The 24,111-nt window shown below is 42.1% G+C and overlaps 1 protein-coding gene across 2 annotated transcripts; it reads left to right on the top strand.

Moving 5' to 3' along the window:
* The first annotated feature begins 1,884 nt into the window (after nucleotides 1–1,884).
* LOC112233860 (arf-GAP domain and FG repeat-containing protein 2) lies at nucleotides 1,885–23,563 on the top strand. 2 transcript variants are annotated; one of them, XM_042298308.1, is made up of 14 exons: nucleotides 2,511–2,644; nucleotides 6,434–6,483; nucleotides 6,956–7,049; nucleotides 8,390–8,505; nucleotides 10,354–10,501; nucleotides 11,857–11,983; nucleotides 16,896–17,000; nucleotides 17,769–17,987; nucleotides 19,251–19,323; nucleotides 19,595–19,638; nucleotides 20,022–20,114; nucleotides 20,358–20,477; nucleotides 22,001–22,071; nucleotides 22,539–23,563. In XM_042298308.1, exons 3-14 carry the CDS (start codon nucleotides 6,996–6,998, stop codon nucleotides 22,584–22,586), a joined length of 1,218 nt encoding a protein of 405 aa, XP_042154242.1. In that variant the 5' UTR covers nucleotides 2,511–2,644; nucleotides 6,434–6,483; nucleotides 6,956–6,995; the 3' UTR covers nucleotides 22,587–23,563. The 2 variants fall into 2 exon arrangements, with proteins under 2 accessions (XP_042154241.1, XP_042154242.1); XM_042298307.1 differs by lacking the exon at nucleotides 6,434–6,483 and having other exon boundaries at nucleotides 1,885–2,644.
* Nucleotides 23,564–24,111: the final 548 nt, after the last annotated feature.

Here is a 24,111-nt window from a genome sequence, read left to right as displayed (position 1 = left end):
GAATGTTCTAGACACGATTCATGGAAACATTGCAAGAACATTCCTATGTCCAATTGACGTTTAAAACAGGACGTTCTGTCATGGTCCCCTGGAGGTTTTGGTTAGGGACACACTCACACAGTGCTTTTAACACACACTTTTTCAATTTACATACAATAACAGTCAAAAGTTTGGACACACCTACTCATTCAAGAGTTTTTCTTAATTTGTACTATTTTCTACATTGTAAAATAATAGTCAAGACATGACAACTATGAAATAACACATATGGAATCAACATGTCTTCACAAACTCTTGGTTCACAGCATTCCGCACTACACCACCATGTCTGTGTCATTTATCAATTTAGCTAACTATTCTCTCATCATAGATTTGATTTACTTATTTCAGAAGAAAAAAAACATAGTTGTCTCATGTTGTTGGGGCATATTATTATTTTTTAATGTTACTCCTTTATCAAGAGGTTGTTCAAATCCCAGGTGAGGACAAGTTGAATAATAATTACTGTATAAATTAACATGCACAATGTCATGTATGCAAATATGTAAGTTGAAAACGCTGTATGTTGAAAACAAACATCAGGGGAACGTTACAAATCAAATCAAATGTTATTTGTCACGAGCCAAATATAACAGGTGTAGACCTTATAATTAAATGCTTACTTACAAGCCCTTAACCAACAATGCAGTTTTAAGAATTAAAAACAAACAAACAGGTAACATTACAAAATATTTCTTCCCAATGGTTCAGTCTTTTATGTGTATTCCCAATAACCAGTCAATTTGTGATTTATTCGTATCGTGAGAGTGAATGTAGTTTGGTCAATAGGTTTTTATGTGAGATAATTATGCTTGGTAAGGGCCATATACTCCCTTAATCCCATACCAATGTTTAGAAAGAGGTACAATTTGGGTGGTTAGGGTGTGTATTCTTGTTTGGCAACCTCTTGCAATTAATGAAGATACTTGTACTTTGTCTTTCTGAGGCAAGAAGCCATCCAATTAACATAAACACAGACACATGCGCATACACACACACACATATTGTATCTCCAAGAGGGCTATTTCAAAACAGAACATTAAAAAGTCCACATATCCTTGAGCAACACGAGATTAGCTCTACCTCAACACAACATACAGTTCTATGTAACCACAGAGGTCTGCATGCCACAGTAGCTAGTCTGTGGTTGAGTGGCCTACACAGACCTATCATTACAGTGGCTGATGATCTAGGTCCATCATTTATGTCTCTCTGCATGGCGCAACACACATGTACATGAATACAGACACACACATAGCCTACACACACACACACACACACACACACACATTAGGGCACAATGTTCACATTAATAGAATAGAGATGTATTTCGTTGAAAGGTCTTACTCTGCTGAAAAGCTGCTAGATAGTATGCATGCAGGCCTACAATGTTTACATCCTACACCGCCATCAGAAAAGCTTGTAGGATCAAATGACAGGTGTGTAACAATTGTGCAGGGACTCACCCAGGCCCATACCACCTGACCTGCCTGCACATGGCTCTCGTTTGTAACCAAAAGACATCATTACATTACATGCACTGGCTGATCTGCTCTGAGTGTAAAATCTGAAACCAATCTCAAGTGTGAAGGAGGGATTTACTTTGCGTAGGTTATCTATCTTGAATCTGTTTAATTACTACATGTGCGTAATGACGCGTGCGTAAACCCTTTGGGACCTGTATAGTAACCTATCATATATTTACTGTTCTAAATGGATAGGGTTTTATCAGAAATCGATGTGAAGAGTTAACAAATTCAAGACAGCTAAAACATTTTTTTCATTTCAGACGTCATAATGCAATGGGCGTGATATAGTCTCCCCGTGACAGGCATTAAATGTGTGTTGCTGTTACTGTGAAAATAAACTCACATCAGACAACTCTCATAAAATAATCTAGTCATATAGAATATCATTTCGTAATTATAATGGTTTATTTTTTCTCTTCTCTGTTGGTTATTTTATTTACCGTGCTATGCTATGTGTGATCCTCTGTCCTTTCCTTAGCTGGCAATCTGGGTTCCACAAATCTGTCACCATTCCAAAGCGATGCGTCTTCGTATGGCGAGCAGAGAGCGGAGAGAGATATTTAGAGCGAGACATATTTATTTCACCACTGCCGAAGAGAATACCGCAGCTATTAATAAATAAATAACGACGTAGTAAAACTGTTTGACTGCATGACAAGATCTTCTCTGACTTCTTCTGCTAAAGACACGAAATAGCCTGACTCAAGCATGTAATATCGGTCTCAAATCACGTTAATGCGAGCTGCATAAATAATGAGTATTATTATATGAGCGGGTGTGAGTAACATATACTGTAAACGAAGGGAGAAATCAGGGAGGATAGCGGAGGGCCAGTGGTAAGCCGCTCACCACTACGAGCCTGTCGTCTGTGCCAGACCAAAGGCGGGGAGAGCGGGCCGAGACAGCAACATGTCGAACCGAAAACATCGGGACAACCAAGAGATATGCGCCCGCAAGGTCCGGGAGTTGGCCCAGGCTGGAGTAAACAAACACTGCTTCGAGTGCAGTCAACCCGGGGTGACTTACATCGATATCACCGTGGGCTGCTTCGTTTGCACGTCGTGCTCTGGAATGCTGTAAGTATGGATAGCTTCTTCTATAACATGCATATTGCGCATAGGCTATTAGGCTACTTATGCCTACAATTATAATAAAACTATAAAACTAAGCCCACTGCATGCCAACCCGGACTCATGGGTAGACGTAACATAGTAAATGTACATTTGGAATTCTCCAATGACAATGGTGTTCATTTGTGTGTGTCCATTATCCATGTTGTATGATGTTAGGAATTGCAATTTCTACAATAAGTTACCAATTTGCAAAACGAATGATTTGTTCCGAATTCCAATTTGTTGTGGCTATCGTTAATGTTAGCTAGGCTGCAAATTTTAGTTAGGCTAGGGTTTAGGGCAGGGTTTCCCAAACTCGGACCTCAGGACCCCAATGGGTGCACGTTTATTTTTTTTTACACTAGCACTATGCAGATGATTCAAATAATCAATTAATCATCAGGCTGTGTAGTGTTCGGGCAATAACCAAAACATCAAACCCTTGGGGTCCTGAGTACCGAGTTTGAGAAATGCTGGGTTAGAGGTTAAGGTTAGGGTTAGGACTTAAGTTAAAGGGCAGATAGGTGTTAGCTAACATGCTAAGTATGTACAAATTAGCTAAAAAGTAGTAAGTAGTTGCAAAGTTGCTAATAAGATAAAACGCTAAAGTTGGCGGTGATGAGATTTCCACACACAACTTTTGGGTTGATAGAAGTTCCCAGTATACGCCCACCCATCCACCCCGACCAATCACCCAACTTAATAGTTTTCCTTAATTAACCTTCTGTCTTATGTAACCATACCAATCGTAACATAATTTGAGTGTCACCGGGGGCACACTGCACCGGGTGCACACTGCCTGCCCTCCAGGACATCTACAGCACCCTATGTCACAGGAAGGCCAAGAAGATCATCAAGGACCTCAGCCACCCGGGCCACAGCCTGATCAACCCGCTACCATCTAGAAGGCGGAGATAGTACAGGTGCATCAAATCTGGGACCGAGACTGAAAAACAACTTCTATCTCCAGTAGGAATTGCACAATATTTCGGTAAGCATATCGGAATTGGCCGATATTAGCTAAAAATGCCAACATCGGATGTCTAGTTTAATGCCGATGTGCAAAACCGATGTAAAAGCTGACGTGCATACCTATCTAACATAGGTAGATGGCGTAATGACGCCATGAAAAATTTAGCTCTACGCGTGCTACACAGCATTCCTAACCTAGCCCACAATGTCTGCTCTGTGGATAGCGCAGTCAACAAGTCGAGCAGTCATTTGAAAGAGTAAGAACATTTCAGTGAGGCAACTCAAAGGCGAAATCCATTAATGCCAAGATAATGGAAAGAATTTCCCTTGACAACCAACCGTTCTCTGTCGTAGATGATGTTGGCTTTCGCAGACAGGTCGAGCACCGGTGCACACTACCAAGTAGGCACTACTTTACAGATGTTTGCCTACCGGAGTTACACAGTATTGTTGAAACTCACATCCATGAGCTACTTGCTATGGGTGTCACTGCTATTAGCTTCACAACTGATATTTGGACCAGCGATGTCAGCCCCATGAGCATTATGAGTCTGACAGCACAGTATGTCCATGAGGATTTCGTACTGAGGAAAGCCGTATTGCATGCTCAAGAATGCCCTGGTTCTCAAACCACTGCTGCCATTTCAATGGCATTTGAGAACATGTTTGAAACTTGGAAACAGGAACACTCCTTGCTCCATTTGAACAACTGACACGAGAAATAAGCTCAACTGCGTCTGCAGCTGATGTGATACCCTGTCATGGCATTGAAATGCCTGCTCAACAAAAATGCCAACACAGACCGTCAGTTAACTTGGAAAAGTACTCTACTAGAGGCTGTGAACAGGCGATTCGGTGGCATTCTCTCTGAGCCTCTAATTTGCCGCCACCATGCTCGATGCTAGGTACAAGGACCGCTACTTCGATACAGACAAGAAACAGGGTTTACGTGAAATGTTACAGACACAGCTGGACAAGATGGAAACGGACACGGCGACAGTGCGCACCGAGGAAGAGAGGAGACGGACAGACTGAGCTGAAACTTCACTGCTTGACATGTATGATGAAATCCTGGTTGAGACTGAACAAATGAACAACGAAACAGCAAGTAAGTGAAAGAATTAGGTTTTGATTTTGTTTTACTGGTAATGGGGACATACGTAAATGCCAACAAAATAACTTTTTAGTCAGTGTGTGTTGCAACTATTTAACTGTACTAGAATTCTTAAAAGGCCGCACAAATGTAAAAATATGGTTATCGGTATCGGGTTTTTTTTGGCAAGGAAAATATCGGATATCGGACAAAAATGTCATATCGGTGCATCCCTAATTTCCAGGCTTTCAGACTGTTAAACAGTCACCGCTTCCCGGCCCAGTACCCTGTCCTGAACTTTAGTCACTGTTACTAGGCCGGCTCAATCCTGCACCTTAGAGACTGTTGCTGTAAAGACCAACGCCGGAGACAAGAAGCAGGTACAGGGAGTTGACATTTAATTAGGAACAGACAAAGAGCAAGACATTAACAAGGTCAGCACACTGATTCAAAATGACAAACGACAATCTTTGCAGCAATGGGGAACAGAGATGGGGAACTGACAAATATAGGGGAAGTAATAAACAGGTGATTGAGTCCACCCGTCATCCTACCTGGGCGAGCCTGACGGACCGGCCGAGGGCACGGGTGCTGGACAAGCGGGCTGGGCGTGAAACCCAGACGAACCGCCAGAGGCGTGAGAGCCTGGCGAGCCGGCTGAGGCATAGGAGCCTGAAGATCCGGCTGAGGCATGAAGGCCTGTCGATCCCACTGAGGACGTGGGAGCCTGACGAGTCGGCTGGGCGTAAAAACATGACGATCTGGCTGAGACCTGATGTGGGATGGGCGCCTTCCGTGCCAACCGGGGCAAGAAACCTCTCGAGCCAGCTAGGAAGTGACAGCCTGACGAGCTGGCTTAGGCACCCCCGGTTCCATCGGTGTCTGGCCCCAGACCCGACGTCACCACCAACCGGAACGTCAGTACTCCCTGATGCTTCATATGATAGCTGCTGCATTCTGTAAGGGCCGGGGACGAGAAGCAGGTACGAGGAGTTGACATTTAATTAGGAACAGACAGAGCAATGCAGGAAACAGCGTCAGCACACGGATACACAATGACAAACGACAATCAATGCAGCAGCGGGGAACAGATGGGGAACTGACATACAGGGGAGGTAATAAACAGGTGATTGAGTCCAGGTGAGTTCAATAATACACTGATGGGGGGATGGCAGGTGTGCGCAATGCTGGGGAGCCTGACGCCCTCGAGCCCCTGGGGGGAAGAGCGGGAGCAGGTTGCCCTATGTACATAGTCATTGACCACAGGTCACTTTAGTAATGTTTACATTCTGTTTTATCTGGACTCTGACATTGCTCATTCTAATATTTATATATCTCTTAGTTCCTTTAGATTTTGGGGATTTGGGTGTATTGTTTTGTAATGTCAGGTATTACTGCACTGTTGGAGCTAGGAACATAAGCACCCGCTACATCCGCGCTACACCTGTGATCTGTTAAATATGTGTATGCGACCAATAAAATGTGATCTGATTTGATTACTATGTTACGTCAGGTCTATGAGACCAGGCTGTGCATGCAGAGAATGATTAACCAGTATGTTGCATCTGCAGATTAAATTTTAGGATGCTGCTGTTACATTTGAGTATTGACAAGAAACTGTAACATGTGTCTCTTCCTCCCCTTGGTGTCCTATGCTACAGTTAATCAGACTACTTTATCCTTTTCAGGCGAGCCCGTAGTCGCGCTCGTGTTACGTTTCATTTCTGCATGGCTCCAGGTTTGGCATTCTCTTCCGGCTCATGTATTGTGTTCTGCATGCAGAACATAGCTCAGATCCCCAACAGATTATAGGCTGTGGTTGAGGGACATTTCGCAAGGTTTCACTAATTCGCAGCGGTGAGATTTCAGCACAGGTTTAGAGTCTTGGACAGGCTGTCTCACTCCAAAGAACAGTGAATTAGCACAATATTATGTACTGTTGTGTAAGCCTTCTCTACACTGTATACATTTTCACTATGGCCATTTTCACCGTAACAATTCATTTTCACTTTTTTTCACAGTCACCTGTCATTGCATCCATTTTTTTGAACAATTTAAATACCCTTACAGCCCTTTCCTCTTTTAAATGCCGTATCACAATTGTTCGTCTTTAGCGATTTATGTTGTTATAAATGTGGAGTGCCCCCTTTCACATATCTTACATATATCTTTTATCGGTTTCTCTTTTTCCAATCTCTCTCTTCTCTCAGGAGAGGACTCAACCCTCCCCACAGAGTCAAGTCTATCTCCATGACAACCTTCTCCCAACAGGAAGTGGAGTTTCTGCAAAACCATGGCAATGAGGTGAGTGACAGTCAGGTGGGCTTGTAGGCGGGACTTAACAGTATTACACCTGTATTTCACACACCTCATTTCAATTCTGGGCATAATGTTCAAATCTCAGCTGGATACTTCAAGATTTCAACAGCAGGAAAAGGTGAACAAAACACAAACAAGAGGCATACTTGGACTCCTAACATTCAGTATTAAATATATACGTGTCCCAGGATGAATAGAGCAAGAATAAATGATATAGATATTATAAATAGATATCATAAATGATAAATGTACATCCTTGGGCCGAGTCCACCACCAGGAGAGGGATTGAGGCCACATGAGATGGATGAATCTATCTCTGTGTAAGGAATAGTTTTTTAATGTGAACTAGACTAAATAAGGCCCAGCTAAAATCTCATCCATCTTTATGAGATAGAAGAGGATGCTTGATGCTTCCCTCTCTTGTACCAGTCAGACCAATAGAGTGTAGCACTGTTTGGTGGTTACAGGCTTTTTCTGGAGGGATGTAGGTTCTCTGCCCAATTTGTGCAGTGAATCGGATCGAACATCGCGGTTACCGTACACACAAACCACCTCATCACTGTGTGTGTGTGAGAGAAAGCGAGAATGTGTGTGTGTGTGTGTGGTGAGAGAGCGTGTCTGCAGTGAAAGGGATCAAACTTTACAGTTGCACACAATAATACAATTTAGTTAGAAATGAGTTCATGTGTGCATGAGTGTCTGATTCATTGCACAGATATCAGGTAGAAAAGTCTGGATAGACCGATTTGGTTAGATTAATGTGTTGATGTTGGTGATTCATAATTAGTCAGTGAGCTACAGTAGTGTCAATCAGAGCATGTGACTCTAGCATGTTAACTAATGTGTTGGTAGGCAGATGTGTCTATTGTTCATTTTCTACATGATTATTTTGGTGTGTGTGTGTGTACAGAAATGTTTAACTACATTTGTGGGGTACAGAAGTCCCCACAAGAATAGTAAACAAACGAAGATTGGACCAACTGGGGACATTTTGTTGGTCCCCACAAGGTCAAATGCTATTTCTAGGGCGTTTAGGGTTAAGGATAGAATTAGGTTTCAGGTTAGAGTTAGGAGCTAGGGTTAGGAGCTAGGGTTAGGTTTAGGGTTAAAGTTAGGTTTTCGGTTTAAGGTTAGGGTACTGGTTAGGGTGAGATTCAGGATTAGGTTTAGGATTTTAGGGAAAATTGGATTTTGAATGGGACTGAATTGTGTGTACCCACAAGGTTAGTTGTACAAGACTGTGTGTGTATGTGTGGTGCCTGTTGTTGATGTTCTGCATCATTATTTGTGTGTTTGTGTTTTTCTGTGGCTCTGAACGTGTGTAGGTGGGGAGGAGGACCTGGCTGTGTGTCTTTGAGCCAAAGACAGATGCATGCTTCAACACAAGGGACTCACAGAAGCTCAAGGAGTTCCTCCAGGACAAATACGAGAAGAAGAAATGGTGAAAAAGATCAATAAAGATATCATCTCCATAAAGATATCTACAGTTGAAGTCGGAAGTTTACATACACCTTAGCCAAATACATTTAAACTTTTTCACAACTCCTGACATTTAATCCTCGTAAAAATTCCCTGTTTTAGGTCAGTTAGGATCACCACTTTATTTTAAGGATGTGAAATGTCAGAATACTAGTAGAGAGAATTATTTATTTAATCTTTTATTTCTTTTAACACATTCCCAGTGGGTCAGAAGTTTACATACACTCAATTAGTATTTGGTAGCATTGCCTTTGAATTGGTTAACTTGGGTCAAACGTTTTGGGTAGCCTTCCACAAGCTTCCCACAATAAGTTTTGGCCCATTCCTCCTGACAGAGCCGGTGTAACTGAGTCAGGTTTGAAGGCCTCCTTGCTTGCACACGCTTTTTCAGTTCTGCCCACAAATATTCTATAGGATTGCGGTCAGGGCTTTGTGATGGCCACTCCAATACCTCGACTTTGTTGTCCTCAAGCCATTTTGCCACAACTTTGGAAGTATGCTTGGGGTCATTGTCCATTTGGAAGACCCATTTGAGACCAAGCTTTAACTTCCTGACTGATGTCTTGAGATGTTGCTTCAATATTTCCACATAATTTTCTTTCTTCGTGATGCCATCTATTTTGTGAAGTGCACCAGTCCCTCCTGCAGCAAAGCACCCCCACAACATGATGCTGCCACCCCCGTGCTTCACGGTTGGGATGGTGGTCTTCAGCTTGCAAGCCTCCCCCTTTTTCCTCCTAACATAACAATGGTCATTATGGCCAAACAGTTCCATTTTTGTTTCATCAGACCAGAGGATATTTCCCCATGTGCAGTTGCAAAGCGTAGTCTGGCTTTTCTATGGCGGTTTTGGAGCAGTGGCTTCTTCCTTGCTGAGTGGCCATTCAGGTTATGTTGATATAGGACTCGTTTTACTGTTGATATAGATACTTTTGTACCTGTGTCCTCCAGCATCTTCACAAGGTCCTTTGCTGTTGGTCTGGGATGGATTTGCACTTTTCGCACCAAAGTACGTTCATCTCTAGGAGACAGAACGCGTCTCCTTCCTGACCGGTATGACGGCTGCGTGGTCCCATGGTGTTTATACTTGCGTACTATTGTTTGTACAGGTGAACGTGGTACCTTCAGACGTTTGGAAATTGCTCCCAAGGATGAACCAGACTTGTGGAGGTCTACTTTTTTTTCTCTCAGGTCTTGGCTGATTTCTTTTGAGTTTCCCATGATGTCAAGCAAAGAGGCACTGAGTTTAAAGATACGCCTTGAAATACATCCACAGGTACACCTCCAATTGACTCAAATGATGTCAATTAGCCTATCAGAAGCTTCTAAAGCCATGACATAATTTTCTGGAATTTTCCAAGCTGTTTAAAGGCACAGTCAACATAGTGTATGTAAACTTCTGACTCCATGGAATCATGATACAGTGAATTCTAAGTGAAATAATCTGTCTGTAAACAATTGTTAAAAAATTACTTGTGTCATACACAAAGTAGATGTCCGAACCGACTTGCCAAAACTATAGTTTGTTAACAGGAAATTTGTAGAGTGGTTGAAAAACAAGTTTTAATGACTCCAACATTAGTGAATGTAAACTTCCGACGTCAACTGTATATGTCAGACGTACCACCTATTTCAAACTCATCCCAACTCAAAGTTGTACACTGAGTTGAATGTGTTAAATGTCCATTCAAATTATTTTTAGCACAATGCATTTACTTACATTGGGAAAATATTTTTTTATTAGTTTAGTCTCATTGAAATAAAATCTTTTCTTCAAATGTAGTCACAGCAACATGGAACTATTTTTCAGGCATTTTTCGAAGAACAAGAGCCGGAGGGAGGTGGAGGGACCCTGGAGCCCGCCGGGGGTGCAGGCCTTACCCTCCTCTCACGGCCCCCCGCCCGCCCAGGCCCCATCCCACGCCATGCCCCCCTCCGCCAGACCCATACGCACACTGGTGAGATACATAACTCCTCAGATGGATTGAGGAGATGTGATAGAGGCAGAGGGATATTTCATGTATATAAAGCTTTATTAAATTGAAGGAGAAAGTAAAGAGGAAAGGGTGGAGAGAAAGAGTGAAGAGATGGAGGGAGAGAGAGGAAAAAGAAGTGGAGAAAGAGATAGAAAGCAAGAGAAAAGAGAGAGGGAGAGGTGTTACTATGGAGAAGAGTAATAGAGTTAGAAGTGTTACTGTGGAGAAGACTAATAGAGTTAGAGAGAGGTGTTACTGTGGAGAAGACTAATAGAGTTAGAAGTGTTACTGTGGAGAAGACTAATAGAGTTAGAGAGAGGTGTTACTGTGGAGAAGACTAATAGAGTTAGAAGTGTTACTGTGGAGAAGACTAATAGAGTTAGAGAGAGGTGTTACTGTGGAGAAGACTAATAGAGTTAGAGAGAGGTGTTACTGTGGAGAAGACTAATAGAGTTAGAAGTGTTACTGTGGAGAAGACTAATAGAGTTAGAGAGAGGTGTTACTGTGGAGAAGACTAATAGAGTTAGAGAGAGGTGTTACTGTGGAGAAGACTAATAGAGTTAGAGAGAGGTGTTACTGTGGAGAAGACTAATAGAGTTAGAGAGAAGTGTTACTGTGGAGAAGACTAATAGAGTTAGAGAGAGGTGTTACTGTGGAGAAGACTAATAGAGTTAGAGAGAGGTGTTACTGTGGAGAAGACTAATAGAGTTAGAGGTGTTAATGTGGAGAAGACTAATAGAGTTAGAAGTGTTACTGTGGAGAAGACTAATAGAGTTAGAGAGAGGTGTTACTGTGGAGAAGACTAATAGAGTTAGAGAGAGGTGTTACTGTGGAGAAGAGTAATAGAGTTAGAGGTGTTAATGTGGAGAAGACTAATAGAGTTAGAAGTGTTACTGTGGAGAAGACTAATAGAGTTAGAGAGAGGTGTTAATGTGGAGAAGACTAATAGAGTTAGAAGTGTTACTGTGGAGAAGACTAATAGAGTTAGAGAGAGGTGTTACTGTGGAGAAGACTAATAGAGTTAGAGAGAGGTGTTACTGTGGAGAAGACTAATAGAGTTAGAAGTGTTACTGTGGAGAAGACTAATAGAGTTAGAGGTGTTACTGTGGAGAAGAGTAATCGAATTAGAGGTGTTACTGTGGAGTAGACTAATAGAGATATAGAGAGGTGAATACTGTACCTGAATACTGTACCGACAGAGATCCAATGAGACAGAGACAGATGACCAAAGAGAACCCACTCCAGGTCATCTTCACAGCAAAGATAAAGGGGTGAATAACAGATGAAGGGTTAAATGAGGATAATGTAACCCCCCCCCCGTCTCCCCTCTCCTCCAGTCCCAGTCCCAGCTCTCGTCCTGGGGGGACAGAGTCCCCACCATCTCCCCTGCGGACATGAGGGCTGATGTGTTTACCGCCCGCGCTCCCTCACGCTCCCAGAGCTTTAGAGACCCCCCAATGAAAGGTAGAACTGTTCACATTCTTTTTTGGTACCGTGAGTAATGGAACCTGAAACAACATTGTTTGATGCCTGTTTCTTCTTTCTCTTTCCACCTCTCTATCGTTATGTCTGTTTCTTTCTCTTTCCACCTCTCTATCGTTATGTCTGTTTCTTTCTCTTTCCACCTCTCTCTATCGTTATGTCTGTTTCTTTCTCTTTCCACCTCTCTATCGTTATGTCTGTTTCTTTCTCTTTCCACCTCTCTCTATCGTTATGTCTGTTTCTTTCTCTTTCCACCTCTCTATCGTTATGTCTGTTTCTTTCTCTTTCCACCTCTCTATCGTTATGTCTGTTTCTTTCTCTTTCCACCTCTCTATCGTTATGTCTGTTTCTTTCTCTTTCCACCTCTCTCTATCGTTATGTCTGTTTCTTTCTCTTTCCACCTCTCTCTATCGTTATGTCTGTTTCTTTCTCTTTCCACCTCTCTATCGTTATGTCTGTTTCTTTCTCTTTCCACCTCTCTATCGTTATGTCTGTTTCTTTCTCTTTCCACCTCTCTATCGTTATGTCTGTTTCTTTCTCTTTCCACCTCTCTCTATCGTTATGTCTGTTTCTTTCTCTTTCCACCTCTCTATCGTTATGTCTGTTTCTTTCTCTTTCCACCTCTCTATCGTTATGTCTGTTTCTTTCTCTTTCCACCTCTCTATCGTTATGTCTGTTTCTTTCTCTTTCCACCTCTCTATCGTTATGTCTGTTTCTTTCTCTTTCCACCTCTCTATCGTTATGTCTGTTTCTTTCTCTTTCCACCTCTCTCTATCGTTATGTCTGTTTCTTTCTCTTTCCACCTCTCTATCGTTATGTCTGTTTCTTTCTCTTTCCACCTCTCTCTATCGTTATGTCTGTTTCTTTCTCTTTCCACCTCTCTCTATCGTTATGTCTGTTTCTTTCTCTTTCCACCTCTCTCTATCGTTATGTCTGTTTCTTTCTCTTTCCACCTCTCTATCGTTATGTCTGTTTCTTTCTCTTTCCACCTCTCTCTATCGTTATGTCTGTTTCTTTCTCTTTCCACCTCTCTATCGTTATGTCTGTTTCTTTCTCTTTCCACCTCTCTCTATCGTTATGTCTGTTTCTTTCTCTTTCCACCTCTCTCTATCGTTATGTCTGTTTCTTTCTCTTTCCACCTCTCTCTATCGTTATGTCTGTTTCTTTCTCTTTCCACCTCTCTATCGTTATGTCTGTTTCTTTCTCTTTCCACCTCTCTCTATCGTTATGTCTGTTTCTTTCTCTTTCCACCTCTCTATCGTTATGTCTGTTTCTTTCTCTTTCCACCTCTCTCTATCGTTATGTCTGTTTCTTTCTCTATCCACCTCTCTCTATCGTTATGTCTGTTTCTTTCTCTATCCACCTCTCTCTATCGTTATGTCTGTTTCTTTCTCTATCCACCTCTCTCTATCGTTATGTCTGTTTCTTTCTCTATCCACCTCTCTCTATCGTTATGTCTGTTTCTTTCTCTTTCCACCTCTCTCTATCGTTATGTCTGTTTCTTTCTCTTTCCACCTCTCTCTATCGTTATGTCTGTTTCTTTCTCTTTCCACCTCTCTCTATCGTTATGTCTGTTTCTTTCTCTATCCACCTCTCTCTATCGTTATGTCTGTTTCTTTCTCTTTCCACCTCTCTCTATCGTTATGTCTGTTTCTTTCTCTTTCCACCTCTCTCTATCGTTATGTCTGTTTCTTTCTCTTTCCACCTCTCTATCGTTATGTCTGTTTCTTTCTCTTTCCACCTCTCTATCGTTATGTCTGTTTCTTTCTCTTTCCACCTCTCTCTATCGTTATGTCTGTTTCTTTCTCTTTCCACCTCTCTCTATCGTTATGTCTGTTTCTTTCTCTTTCCACCTCTCTATCGTTATGTCTGTTTCTTTCTCTTTCCACCTCTCTCTATCGTTATGTCTGTTTCTTTCTCTTTCCACCTCTCTCTATCGTTATGTCTGTTTCTTTCTCTTTCCACCTCTCTCTATCGTTATGTCTGTTTCTTTCTCTTTCCACCTCTCTCTATCGTTATGTCTGTTTCTTTCTCTTTCCACCTCTCTCTATCGTTATGTCTGTTTCTTTCTCTTTCCACCTCTCTCTATCGTTATGTCTGTTTCTTTCTCTTTCCACCTCTCTCTATCGTTATGTCTGTTTCTTTCTCTTTCCACCTCTCTATCGTTATGTCTGTTTCTTTCTCTTTCCACCTCTCTCTATCGTTATGTCTGTTTCTTTCTCTATCCACCTCTCTCTATCGTTATGTCTGTTTCTTTCTCTTTCCACCTCTCTCTATCGTTATGTCTGTTTCTTTCTCTTTCCACCTCTCTCTATCGTTATGTCTTTCTTTCTCTTTCCACCTCTCTCTATCGTTATGTCTGTTTCTTTCTCTTTCCACCTCTCTCTATCGTTATGTCTTTCTTTCTCTTTCCACCTCTCTCTATCGTTATGTCTGTTTCTTTCTCTTTCCACCTCTCTATCGTTATGTCTGTTTCTTTCTCTTTCCACCTCTCTCTATCGTTATGTCTGTTTCTTTCTCTTTCCACCTCTCTATCGTTATGTCTGTTTCTTTCTCTTTCCACCTCTCTCTATCGTTATGTCTGTTTCTTTCTCTTTCCACCTCTCTCTATCGTTATGTCTGTTTCTTTCTCTTTCCACCTCTCTATCGTTATGTCTGTTTCTTTCTCTTTCCACCTCTCTATCGTTATGTCTGTTTCTTTCTCTTTCCACCTCTCTCTATCGTTGTCTGTTTCTTTCTCTTTCCACCTCTCTATCGTTATGTCTTTCTTTCTCTTTCCACCTCTCTATCGTTATGTCTTTCTTTCTCTTTCCACCTCTCTATCGTTATGTCTTTCTTTCTCTTTCCACCTCTCTATCGTTATGTCTTTCTTTCTCTTTCCACCTCTCTCTATCGTTATGTCTTTCTTTCTCTTTCCACCTCTCTATCGTTATGTCTTTCTTTCTCTTTCCACCTCTCTCTATCGTTATGTCTGTTTCTTTCTCTTTCCACCTCTCTCTATCGTTATGTCTTTCTTTCTCTTTCCACCTCTCTCTATCGTTATGTCTGTTTCTTTCTCTTTCCACCTCTCTATCGTTATGTCTTTCTTTCTCTTTCCACCTCTCTATCGTTATGTCTTTCTTTCTCTTTCCACCTCTCTATCGTTATGTCTTTCTTTCTCTTTCCACCTCTCTCTATCGTTATGTCTGTTTCTTTCTCTTTCCACCTCTCTCTATCGTTATGTCTGTTTCTTTCTCTTTCCACCTCTCTCTATCGTTATGTCTGTTTCTTTCTCTTTCCACCTCTCTATCGTTATGTCTGTTTCTTTCTCTTTCCACCTCTCTATCGTTATGTCTTTCTTTCTCTTTCCACCTCTCTCTATCGTTATGTCTGTTTCTTTCTCTTTCCACCTCTCTATCGTTATGTCTTTCTTTCTCTTTCCACCTCTCTCTATCGTTATGTCTGTTTCTTTCTCTTTCCACCTCTCTATCGTTATGTCTTTCTTTCTCTTTCCACCTCTCTCTATCGTTATGTCTTTCTTTCTCTTTCCACCTCTCTCTATCGTTATGTCTGTTTCTTTCTCTTTCCACCTCTCTATCGTTATGTGTTTCTTTCTCTTTCCACCTCTCTATCGTTATGTCTTTCTTTCTCTTTCCACCTCTCTATCGTTATGTCTGTTTCTTTCTCTTTCCACCTCTCTATCGTTATGTCTGTTTCTTTCTCTTTCCACCTCTCTATCGTTATGTCTTTCTTTCTCTTTCCACCTCTCTATCGTTATGTCTTTCTTTCTCTTTCCACCTCTCTCTATCGTTATGTCTGTTTCTTTCTCTTTCCACCTCTCTCTATCGTTATGTCTGTTTCTTTCTCTTTCCACTCTCTCTATCGTTATGTCTGTTTCTTTCTCTTTCCACCTCTCTATCGTTATGTCTGTTTCTTTCTCTTTCCACCTCTCTATCGTTATGTCTTTCTTTCTCTTTCCACCTCTCTCTATCGTTATGTCTGTTTCTTTCTCTTTCCACCTCTCTATCGTTATGTCTTTCTTTCTCTTTCCACCTCTCTCTATCGTTATGTCTGTTTCTTTCTCTTTCCACCTCTCTATCGTTATGTCTGTTTCTTTCTCTTTCCACCTCTCTATCGTTATGTCTGTTTCTTTCTCTTTCCACCTCTCTCTATCGTTATGTCTGTTTCTTTCTCTATCCACCTCTCTCTATCGTTATGTCTGTTTCTTTCTCTATCCACCTCTCTCTATCGTTATGTCTGTTTCTTTCTCTATCCACCTCTCTCTATTGTTATGTCTGTTTCTTTCTCTTTCCACCTCTCTCTATCGTTATGTCTGTTTCTTTCTCTTTCCACCTCTCTATCGTTATGTCTGTTTCTTTCTCTTTCCACCTCTCTCTATCGTTGTCTGTTTCTTTCTCTTTCCACCTCTCTCTATCGTTATGTCTGTTTCTTTCTCTTTCCACCTCTCTCTATCGTTATGTCTGTTTCTTTCTCTTTCCACCTCTCTCTATCGTTATGTCTGTTTCTTTCTCTTTCCACCTCTCTCTATCGTTATGTCTGTTTCTTTCTCTTTCCACCTCTCTCTATCGTTATGTCTGTTTCTTTCTCTTTCCACCTCTCTCTATCGTTATGTCTGTTTCTTTCTCTTTCCACCTCTCTATCGTTATGTCTGTTTCTTTCTCTATCCACCTCTCTCTATCGTTATGTCTGTTTCTTTCTCTTTCCACCTCTCTCTATCGTTATGTCTGTTTCTTTCTCTTTCCACCTCTCTATCGTTATGTCTGTTTCTTTCTCTTTTTTTCTGTTTCTCTCCTACCAATCTCTCTGTCCTTCTCTCTACTGCTCTCTCTCTCTCTCTCTGTATGTCGCTCGCTCACTCACTCTCTCTCACCCTCTCTCTCTCTCTCGCTCTCAGAGTCTCTACTGAGAGGTATAGAGAGACAACGTCCAGGCTCTCTCTCTTCAACGATGGGACCCCAGAGCCACACCCCCTCCTTTCCTGCCCTCCCTCGACCCTCAGGTAAAGACCACACCCTCTACTTAAATATCTCTCCTTTTCTCTCTCAACTTTTACCTCCTTAGCCAGTAGCACTTCCAAAAACAGTAGCACTTTTTTAACCTTTATTTAACTAGGCATGGTATGGCACTAACCCGTACAGTAATTGATTGTGTCCTGAACGTTTATTCAGAGGTATAGAATAGAACAAAACAGAAGAATATAGCCTTGGTGGGAGTGCATACTCGCCAGTAGTCCTGTACTCTTCTGCTATTAATTCTGATTAGTCCGTTTCTCCCTTTAAAGTTTCCAATCGGAGAACTGGCCAGGTCAAGCAGAGACACACTGTACCCTGAGATAGATAGAAAGAGAATAATAACACGAATAAAACTATTTTTTAGAGAGTGGACAATGCCCCATTCAACAGGGGCCCAATGGTATTTCACAGCTCAGAAGTATGCTATGATTCTGTCCAGGACAGACCCCATCTAGGAACACATTCAACTCCTGGCTGCTAGCACATGTAGCAGTCTATACGTTTGTGCAAAGCTAGGATTTCCCCAATAATCCATTGAGGTTCTATTTGCTATCTTGTTTTATTGAGGCTATTGGATGGTCAAGTCACATGGAAAAACATGCATGGGTTGCGTCTGTAATGGCACCCTATTGCCTATATAGTGCACTACTTTGCAGGCCCTGGTCAAATGCAGTGCACTATATAGGGAATTGGGTGCCATCTCGGACTCACCCCCAGCCTTCCTTATCTCGGCCATCTTTGTTTGGTCCTCTCAGGTCGCACAGTGTCCTCCTCGGGGGGCTTAGCCCCCTTCAGAGCCTTCCCTAAGTCTCTGAGTGTGGATTTTGGGGGGCTCAGCCAGCAGCAGAGTCACAGTGCCCTCAGCATCACCCCCCCAGCCCCCGGCCCAAACACACACACAAACCACCAGGACCGCTACGCTGCCCTGTCCCAACTAAACAGTGTCTTCTCTGACACGTCGCCTGGACCTACAGGTAAGGGTAGAAGGAGTGTGTGTGGGGGGTGGGAGAGGGTGGGTGGTGTGTGTGTGTGTGTGTGTACACATTTTACTATACTCGTGATTACCAGAAGTCCTCACAAGAATAGTACACCAACAAAAATTCAGAGAAGTGAGGACATTTTGCCGGTCCTCACTCATAAAAATGCTATTTTAGGCTTAGGGGTTAGGTTTAGGATTATGGTAAAGTTTAGGGGTTAGGTAATATAGGATTTTGAATCCCAAAAAATACCTCACAAGTATAGTAAGGTGTGTGTGTGTGTGTGTGACTAAGTGAGTGAGAGAGTGAGATTATTGTCAGCTACATTGCATAATGCCTTACTCTAAATGCCAAGGTTTTACTAAGTGAATGACCCCATTGTGTTTTCTGCACTCAATACTAAACCGTTGGGTTGTTACAAAACAACATTGGAAATATGTTCCCGTTTGGATTTAGCAATGCTGCTAACTAATGAGAACATAAATGTGCAGGACCAATGCCTTAGGCATGTTTGAACATATATCATTGTTTTATTTCCATGATTCAAAACATAATATCTCTCCCCTGGGCAATAATATACTGTAGGTAGATTTATGTGTAGTTTCTTTTGATTAATATAGCATTGAACTATAAGCAGTTTTTTCTTTTTTACACTGCACAGTCAATAGTTATACCTTGACCAATCACACACTGAGATTGGAAACTTTGCACCCTATGTCAAATCAAATCAATTACATGTGATCTCTCAAATTAGCCCCCAGCTGAGCCCTGTGCTTGTAGACTGGGTGGCTGACGACATTGGGAGGCTAATTTGATTCAGAGAGGTCTGATAGCTAGCAACAATGACAAGAAGCTGCCATGTGGGGAATTGTATGTGGCTTGTTTCAGCTCGTTGTGGCTTTTTTATTGATACCATGTCTTGTTTTGAGGTGTTGTGACTCATGTCATGTCTATGCTAATATTGGCAAAAATTTTCGAGCTAGCTAACCAACAACTGTAATGATCAAATCAAATGTATTTATATAGCCCTTCGTACATCAGCTGATATCGATAATGATAAATTTGAGAGACAAGTGCTCATTGTGAAAATGTATTTATGTTTTCAATAAACATTTGGAGACAATATATAGTTTACATGTCAACAATCTAAGCCAACCCTGTCTGTTTTTCCCCATAGTTGTGCACGCATCAGTTTTGTTGTTAAGCCTAGAAAACCAACCCGTCTATGGTTCGTCTATTTATTTGAATGTGTGTTTTCAGCACCCCCCGGTGGACTACCCCAGTATAGCACCCTATTTGGGAACCGCCTGTCCTCCAGTTCCACTCCTGCCAGGTAATGAATGCACTGTCAAGCAAATACACTTAACATTCCTATTTAATGCATCGAAGAAGTGTAGACTCTGTTAAAGTGCACCAGTCCCGGTACAAATACATAGTTTTATTTGCTCAGGATATCTGCATGCCCTTGGTTTAGTAATTCATGACAGGCCGACATCATAGCTGGAGGCAACTGCAATATTAAATTGACTTGTTTTTAATGTTCATGCATGCAATAATATATAGTTGTTCTTAACTCCTTCCTCTTCTTTTCCGACTTTCTTCAGCTCTCCAGGCGTGGATGCTGTGTCGGGATCTCAAACATTTGCAAGTAGGCAGTGTTACAAAAATATTAATCAATCACGGAGGCAAGGGCGCAACTTTTGTTTTACAAGTTGTGGGGGACATCTTTTTTTAAATATTTTTTTTTTTACCTGTCGGTTAAACACTCCAAACAGCCTACCCGACAGCCTACCGGTCCTAAAGCACACCGTTGCCTTGTTTTGTATCACATTCGTATGATAAACCTGGCGGGGACAAAAATGCAATTTCAGAACCCCCCGTCCCCCGTCCCCAGTGAAAGTTGCGCCCTTGCATGCAGGTGTATATTTTTCCATGAAAGACTTTGAAAGGCTTGAACATATCCATGAACTATTGTCTCTCTCTCTCTCTCTCGCTATCCTTGTCTCTCTGTCTCCTACCTCCATGTCTCAGGCTTCCCCAACCCGTTCAGCTCCAGTTCCAACTCTCAGCAGCAACAGCCTGCCCTGTCCCCCAGTAACCCATTCAACAGGTCCACCTCAGGAGGTAAGCTGCCAGCAGAGCACTGCTTATTCAGCCTGGGGGCAAAGGTCAAGAATGTACAGTAACAGGGGTAACTGTATATAAGTAATTCATAGACAGTCTTCATTAGCTAATAGTTCATGTAGTTTAGAAATAACTAACAAACAGTTATATTGGAGATTTGGGACCCCTGGATTCTTGGTTTATTGTAATATTTCAATGTACTGTGTGTGACTTAACACCCTTATGTTCTGTTTCCCTATGCAGGTGACTCCAGTGGGTTCGTCAGCTCTCCAACCTCAGTGTTCCCTCCGTCCGCCACCTTCCCAACTCCGGCTACCCAGAATGCATTTCCACACAAGCATGCCAACAACCAGGAAGCCAATGGCAAGTATAAGTCTATTATAATTCTCATGCTATTTTTTTCTATTCTCGACAAAATAATGTTGAGAATTTTCTCCAACTGTATAGGATAAGAGCACACAAAAAGTGTTTACCATTTGGTGTTCTAAATATATACAAAGTACAGTACATGCTTTGCCAAGAAACAAAACAGTTCATCACTGCAGTGCTGCGTGGATGTGTTCTCTGGCTGGGCTGCAGCAGCATACCATGTCATCTGTTATGTATGGGGTTTGGCCTGTGATCAAAACCAACACGGCCTCCTCAAACCCTAAGAGGCGCCAACATCATAGCTAATGATGATCACAGCGTCTTCTCCCATGCTTACATAATACCAACTCAGTCCCCAAATATAGAGTTAGAACCCATGGAATTAGAATGAGTGAAACTTCCATGGTCTGAGGGGTGTTGTCTATTCCAGTAATTATTCTATGTTCTATGTTTGTCAGACTAGTATTGGATGTATTAAATCAAATCAAATTTGTCACATACACATGATTAGCAGATGTTAATGCGAGTGTAGCGAAATGCTTGTGCTTCTAGTTCCGACAATGCAGTAATAACCAACAAGTAGTCTAACTAACAATTCCAAAACTACTGTCTTATACACACAAGTGTAAGGGGATAAAGAATATGTACATAAAGATATATGAATGAGTGATGGTACAGAGCGGCATAGGCAAGATACAGTAGATGGTATCGAGTACAGTATATACATATGAGATGAGTATGTAAACAAAGTGGCATAGTTAAAGTGGCTAGTGATACATGTATTACATAAAGATGCAGTAGATGATATAGAGTACAGTATATATGTATACATATGAGATGAATAATGTAGGGTATGTAAACATTATATTAGGTAGCATTGTTTAAAGTGGCTAGTGATATATTTTACATCATTTCCCATCAATTCCCATTATTAAAGTGGCTGGAGTTGAGTCAGTGTGTTGGCAGCAGCCACTCAATGTTAGTGGTGGCTGTTTGACAGTCTGATGGCCTTGAGATAGAAGCTGTTTTTCAGTCTCTCGGTCCCAGCTTTGATGCACCTGTACTGACCTCGCCTTCTGGATGATAGCGGGGTGAACAGGCAGTGGCTCGGGTGGTTGTTGTCCTTGATGATCTTTATGGCCTTCCTGTAACATCGGGTGGTGTAGGTGTCCTGGAGGGCAGGTAGTTTGCCCTCGGTGATGCGTTGTGCAGACCTCACTACCCTCTGGATAGCCTTACGGTTGTGGGCGGAGCAGTTGCCGTACCAGGCGGTGATACAGCCCGCCAGGATGCTCTCGATTGTGCATCTGTAGAAGTTTGTGAGTGCTTTTGGTGACAAGCCAAATTTCTTCAGCCTCCTGAGGTTGAAGAGGCGCTGCTGCGCCTTCTTCACGATGCTGTCTGTGTGGGTGGACCAATTCAGTTTGTCTGTGATGTGTATGCCGAGGAACGGCATCGTCTTCGATAGTCTTCGATCCTAATGTATCTCTGATTTTGGGGTGTTGTTGGGTTTGTAGGTTTTGCCTCTTTCCCGGCATCGGACTCTCAACCCAAAGTTCCTCGTCCAATGTCAGTGAACCCATTCACTGTGAGTACCACACCACACTACAGCAACACTACAATAAGCATTGAGTGTACTTCAATAGATTTGCACAGTTTGTTGGGGATTTGGACTGCTAGCTGCTTAATTCTTATGCTAATGCTTCATTCAAAAGGCATTGGAGGGCTTTTCTGGTGATGTAGATGTACAGCAGGAACTCACCATCTCCCTCCCTCTCTCTCCATCTCTCCTCACCCTCTCTCTTTCTATCTCTCCCACCCTCTCTCTTTCTATCTCTCCCACCCTCTCCCACCCTCTCTTTCCATCTCTCCCTCACTCTTTCCATCTCTCCCTCACCCTTTCCCTCTTTCCATATCCCCCTCACCCTTTCCCTATTTCCATCTATCCCACCCTCTCTCTTTCCATCTCTCCCTCACCCTTTCCCTCTTTCCATATCTCCCTCACCATTTCCCTGTCTTTCCATCTCTCCCTCCCTCTCTCTTGCCATCTCTCAGGGGAATGTTTACCCGAGTAGAGGAACGTCGCGAAACCCTTTCATCTGATACCGGTGCCCCGGCTACCCCCCAACCATCCTTGGGCACATGAAGACCAGTGAACTTTAGGAGCTGCTGCCATTTCAATGCCTCTAGAGTATTTTCGCCTTCAGAGAGAGGGGAAGCATTCATGCAGGCTCCTCTCCCCTCTACGTGTGTGTGTGTGTGTGTGTGTGTGTGTGTGTGGAGTCTCTGTACAGTAATGTTGATCCGTTGAAATAACGTGTGTGTGTGTGTGTGTGACCATATATTAAAGGTGTTTGTATGACAATAGAATCCACCTCAGGGCTCAGTGGGTGCCATCAACAAGACACACACACACACACATACACACTTTGCTGTTTCTCCCATGTCCCGCTTTTGTGCAACAACAGTCCCATTCTTAAAACAGTACGCCAAATCATCACATTCGGCTTGCTTTTTTGGAGCCACCTCTGAAAATGGCCTTCAAAAATTAGCCAGTCCAGTCAGTCAGTGTGTATCAAGTTACAGAAGGGAGAGATATCCCGCTTTAAGGCTATGAAAGCTGAACATGATGACGAGCAAAAAATTATGACAAGCAAAGCATTTTTTTTCCCTTTAGTGATGGTTATGGCAGCCTTAACATAACATCCTCCTAATGCATGTAGATAGGAAGACATTACAGACAAGCCTGTCTTTCCCCCCCATGTGCTGTGTGTCTGTATGTGGAGAACACGTTTGTATCGTTTTATGTCCGTTTTTGTCTTGAGTAAATTGTTTGTGTTTCAGTCTCAGGCTGCATGTGCTTGGAGGGCTTCAAAGAGGAGATACTATTGAATGTAAAAAGCTATTTTCAAAACATAACTGTTTTATTTCTCCCTGTAATGGACCAAATATGTGTTATTTTGGGTGAAAATATGGAGATGAAATTGATCTCTTGCAAACAAAAGAAAGAGTTCTATTGAGAAAGTGTTTGTAATGATGTGTCCATGTTCATAAATTCAAATATTTGTTGCGTCTTTAAACAGTGTCTCGTTCTTTATTCGGTGTGTGAGAGAGAGAAAATATTGCATAATATGTAACTTGTAACAAACTATTTGGATAATCAAATATTTACCCAAGTAATTGCTTCCGTTGGCTTTCAGCCAATTATGGATAGCCTATTTAAAAACTTCCCTATTGACAACTTGATATAGGTCAATTCAACCACCAGGCGGCGTATGTTGCACAGTTTTCTAGCCTTGTCCATGAGGTGGCATATACACTGAGTGTACAAAAGATTAAGAACACCTGCTCTTTCCATGATATGGACTGACCAGGTGAAAGCTTTGATACCTTATTGATGTCACTTATTAAATACACTTCCATCAGTGTAGGCGAAAGGGAGGATACAGGGTAAAGAAGGATTTGTAAGCCTTGAGACATGGATTGTGCCTGTGTGCCATTCAAAAGAATTAAGTGCTTTTTCTAGTAAAGGTGCCAGTCACACCGGTTTGAGTGTGTCAAGAACTGCATCGATACAGGGGTTTGGTCCACCACCCAAACGACAACTTGACACAACTGTGGGAAGCAT

This window comes from Oncorhynchus tshawytscha, linkage group LG15 (assembly GCF_018296145.1).
Source record: "Oncorhynchus tshawytscha isolate Ot180627B linkage group LG15, Otsh_v2.0, whole genome shotgun sequence".
Taxonomy (NCBI): domain Eukaryota; kingdom Metazoa; phylum Chordata; class Actinopteri; order Salmoniformes; family Salmonidae; genus Oncorhynchus; species Oncorhynchus tshawytscha.
The sequence above is the reverse complement of the archived record's forward strand: the minus strand, read 5'-3'. Positions and strand labels throughout refer to the sequence as shown.

Bases quoted from the DNA above. Each gene is read 5' to 3' on its own strand.
- LOC112233860 (XM_042298307.1), top strand. From the start codon at position 2,478: ATGTCGAACCGAAAACATCGGGACAACCAAGAGATATGCGCCCGCAAG. The intron at 19,639-20,021 runs GTAGGCAGTGTT...TCCATGTCTCAG, and splicing joins GGGATCTCAAACATTTGCAA to GCTTCCCCAACCCGTTCAGC. The intron at 20,478-22,000 runs GCAAGTATAAGT...TTGGGTTTGTAG, and splicing joins CAACAACCAGGAAGCCAATG to GTTTTGCCTCTTTCCCGGCA.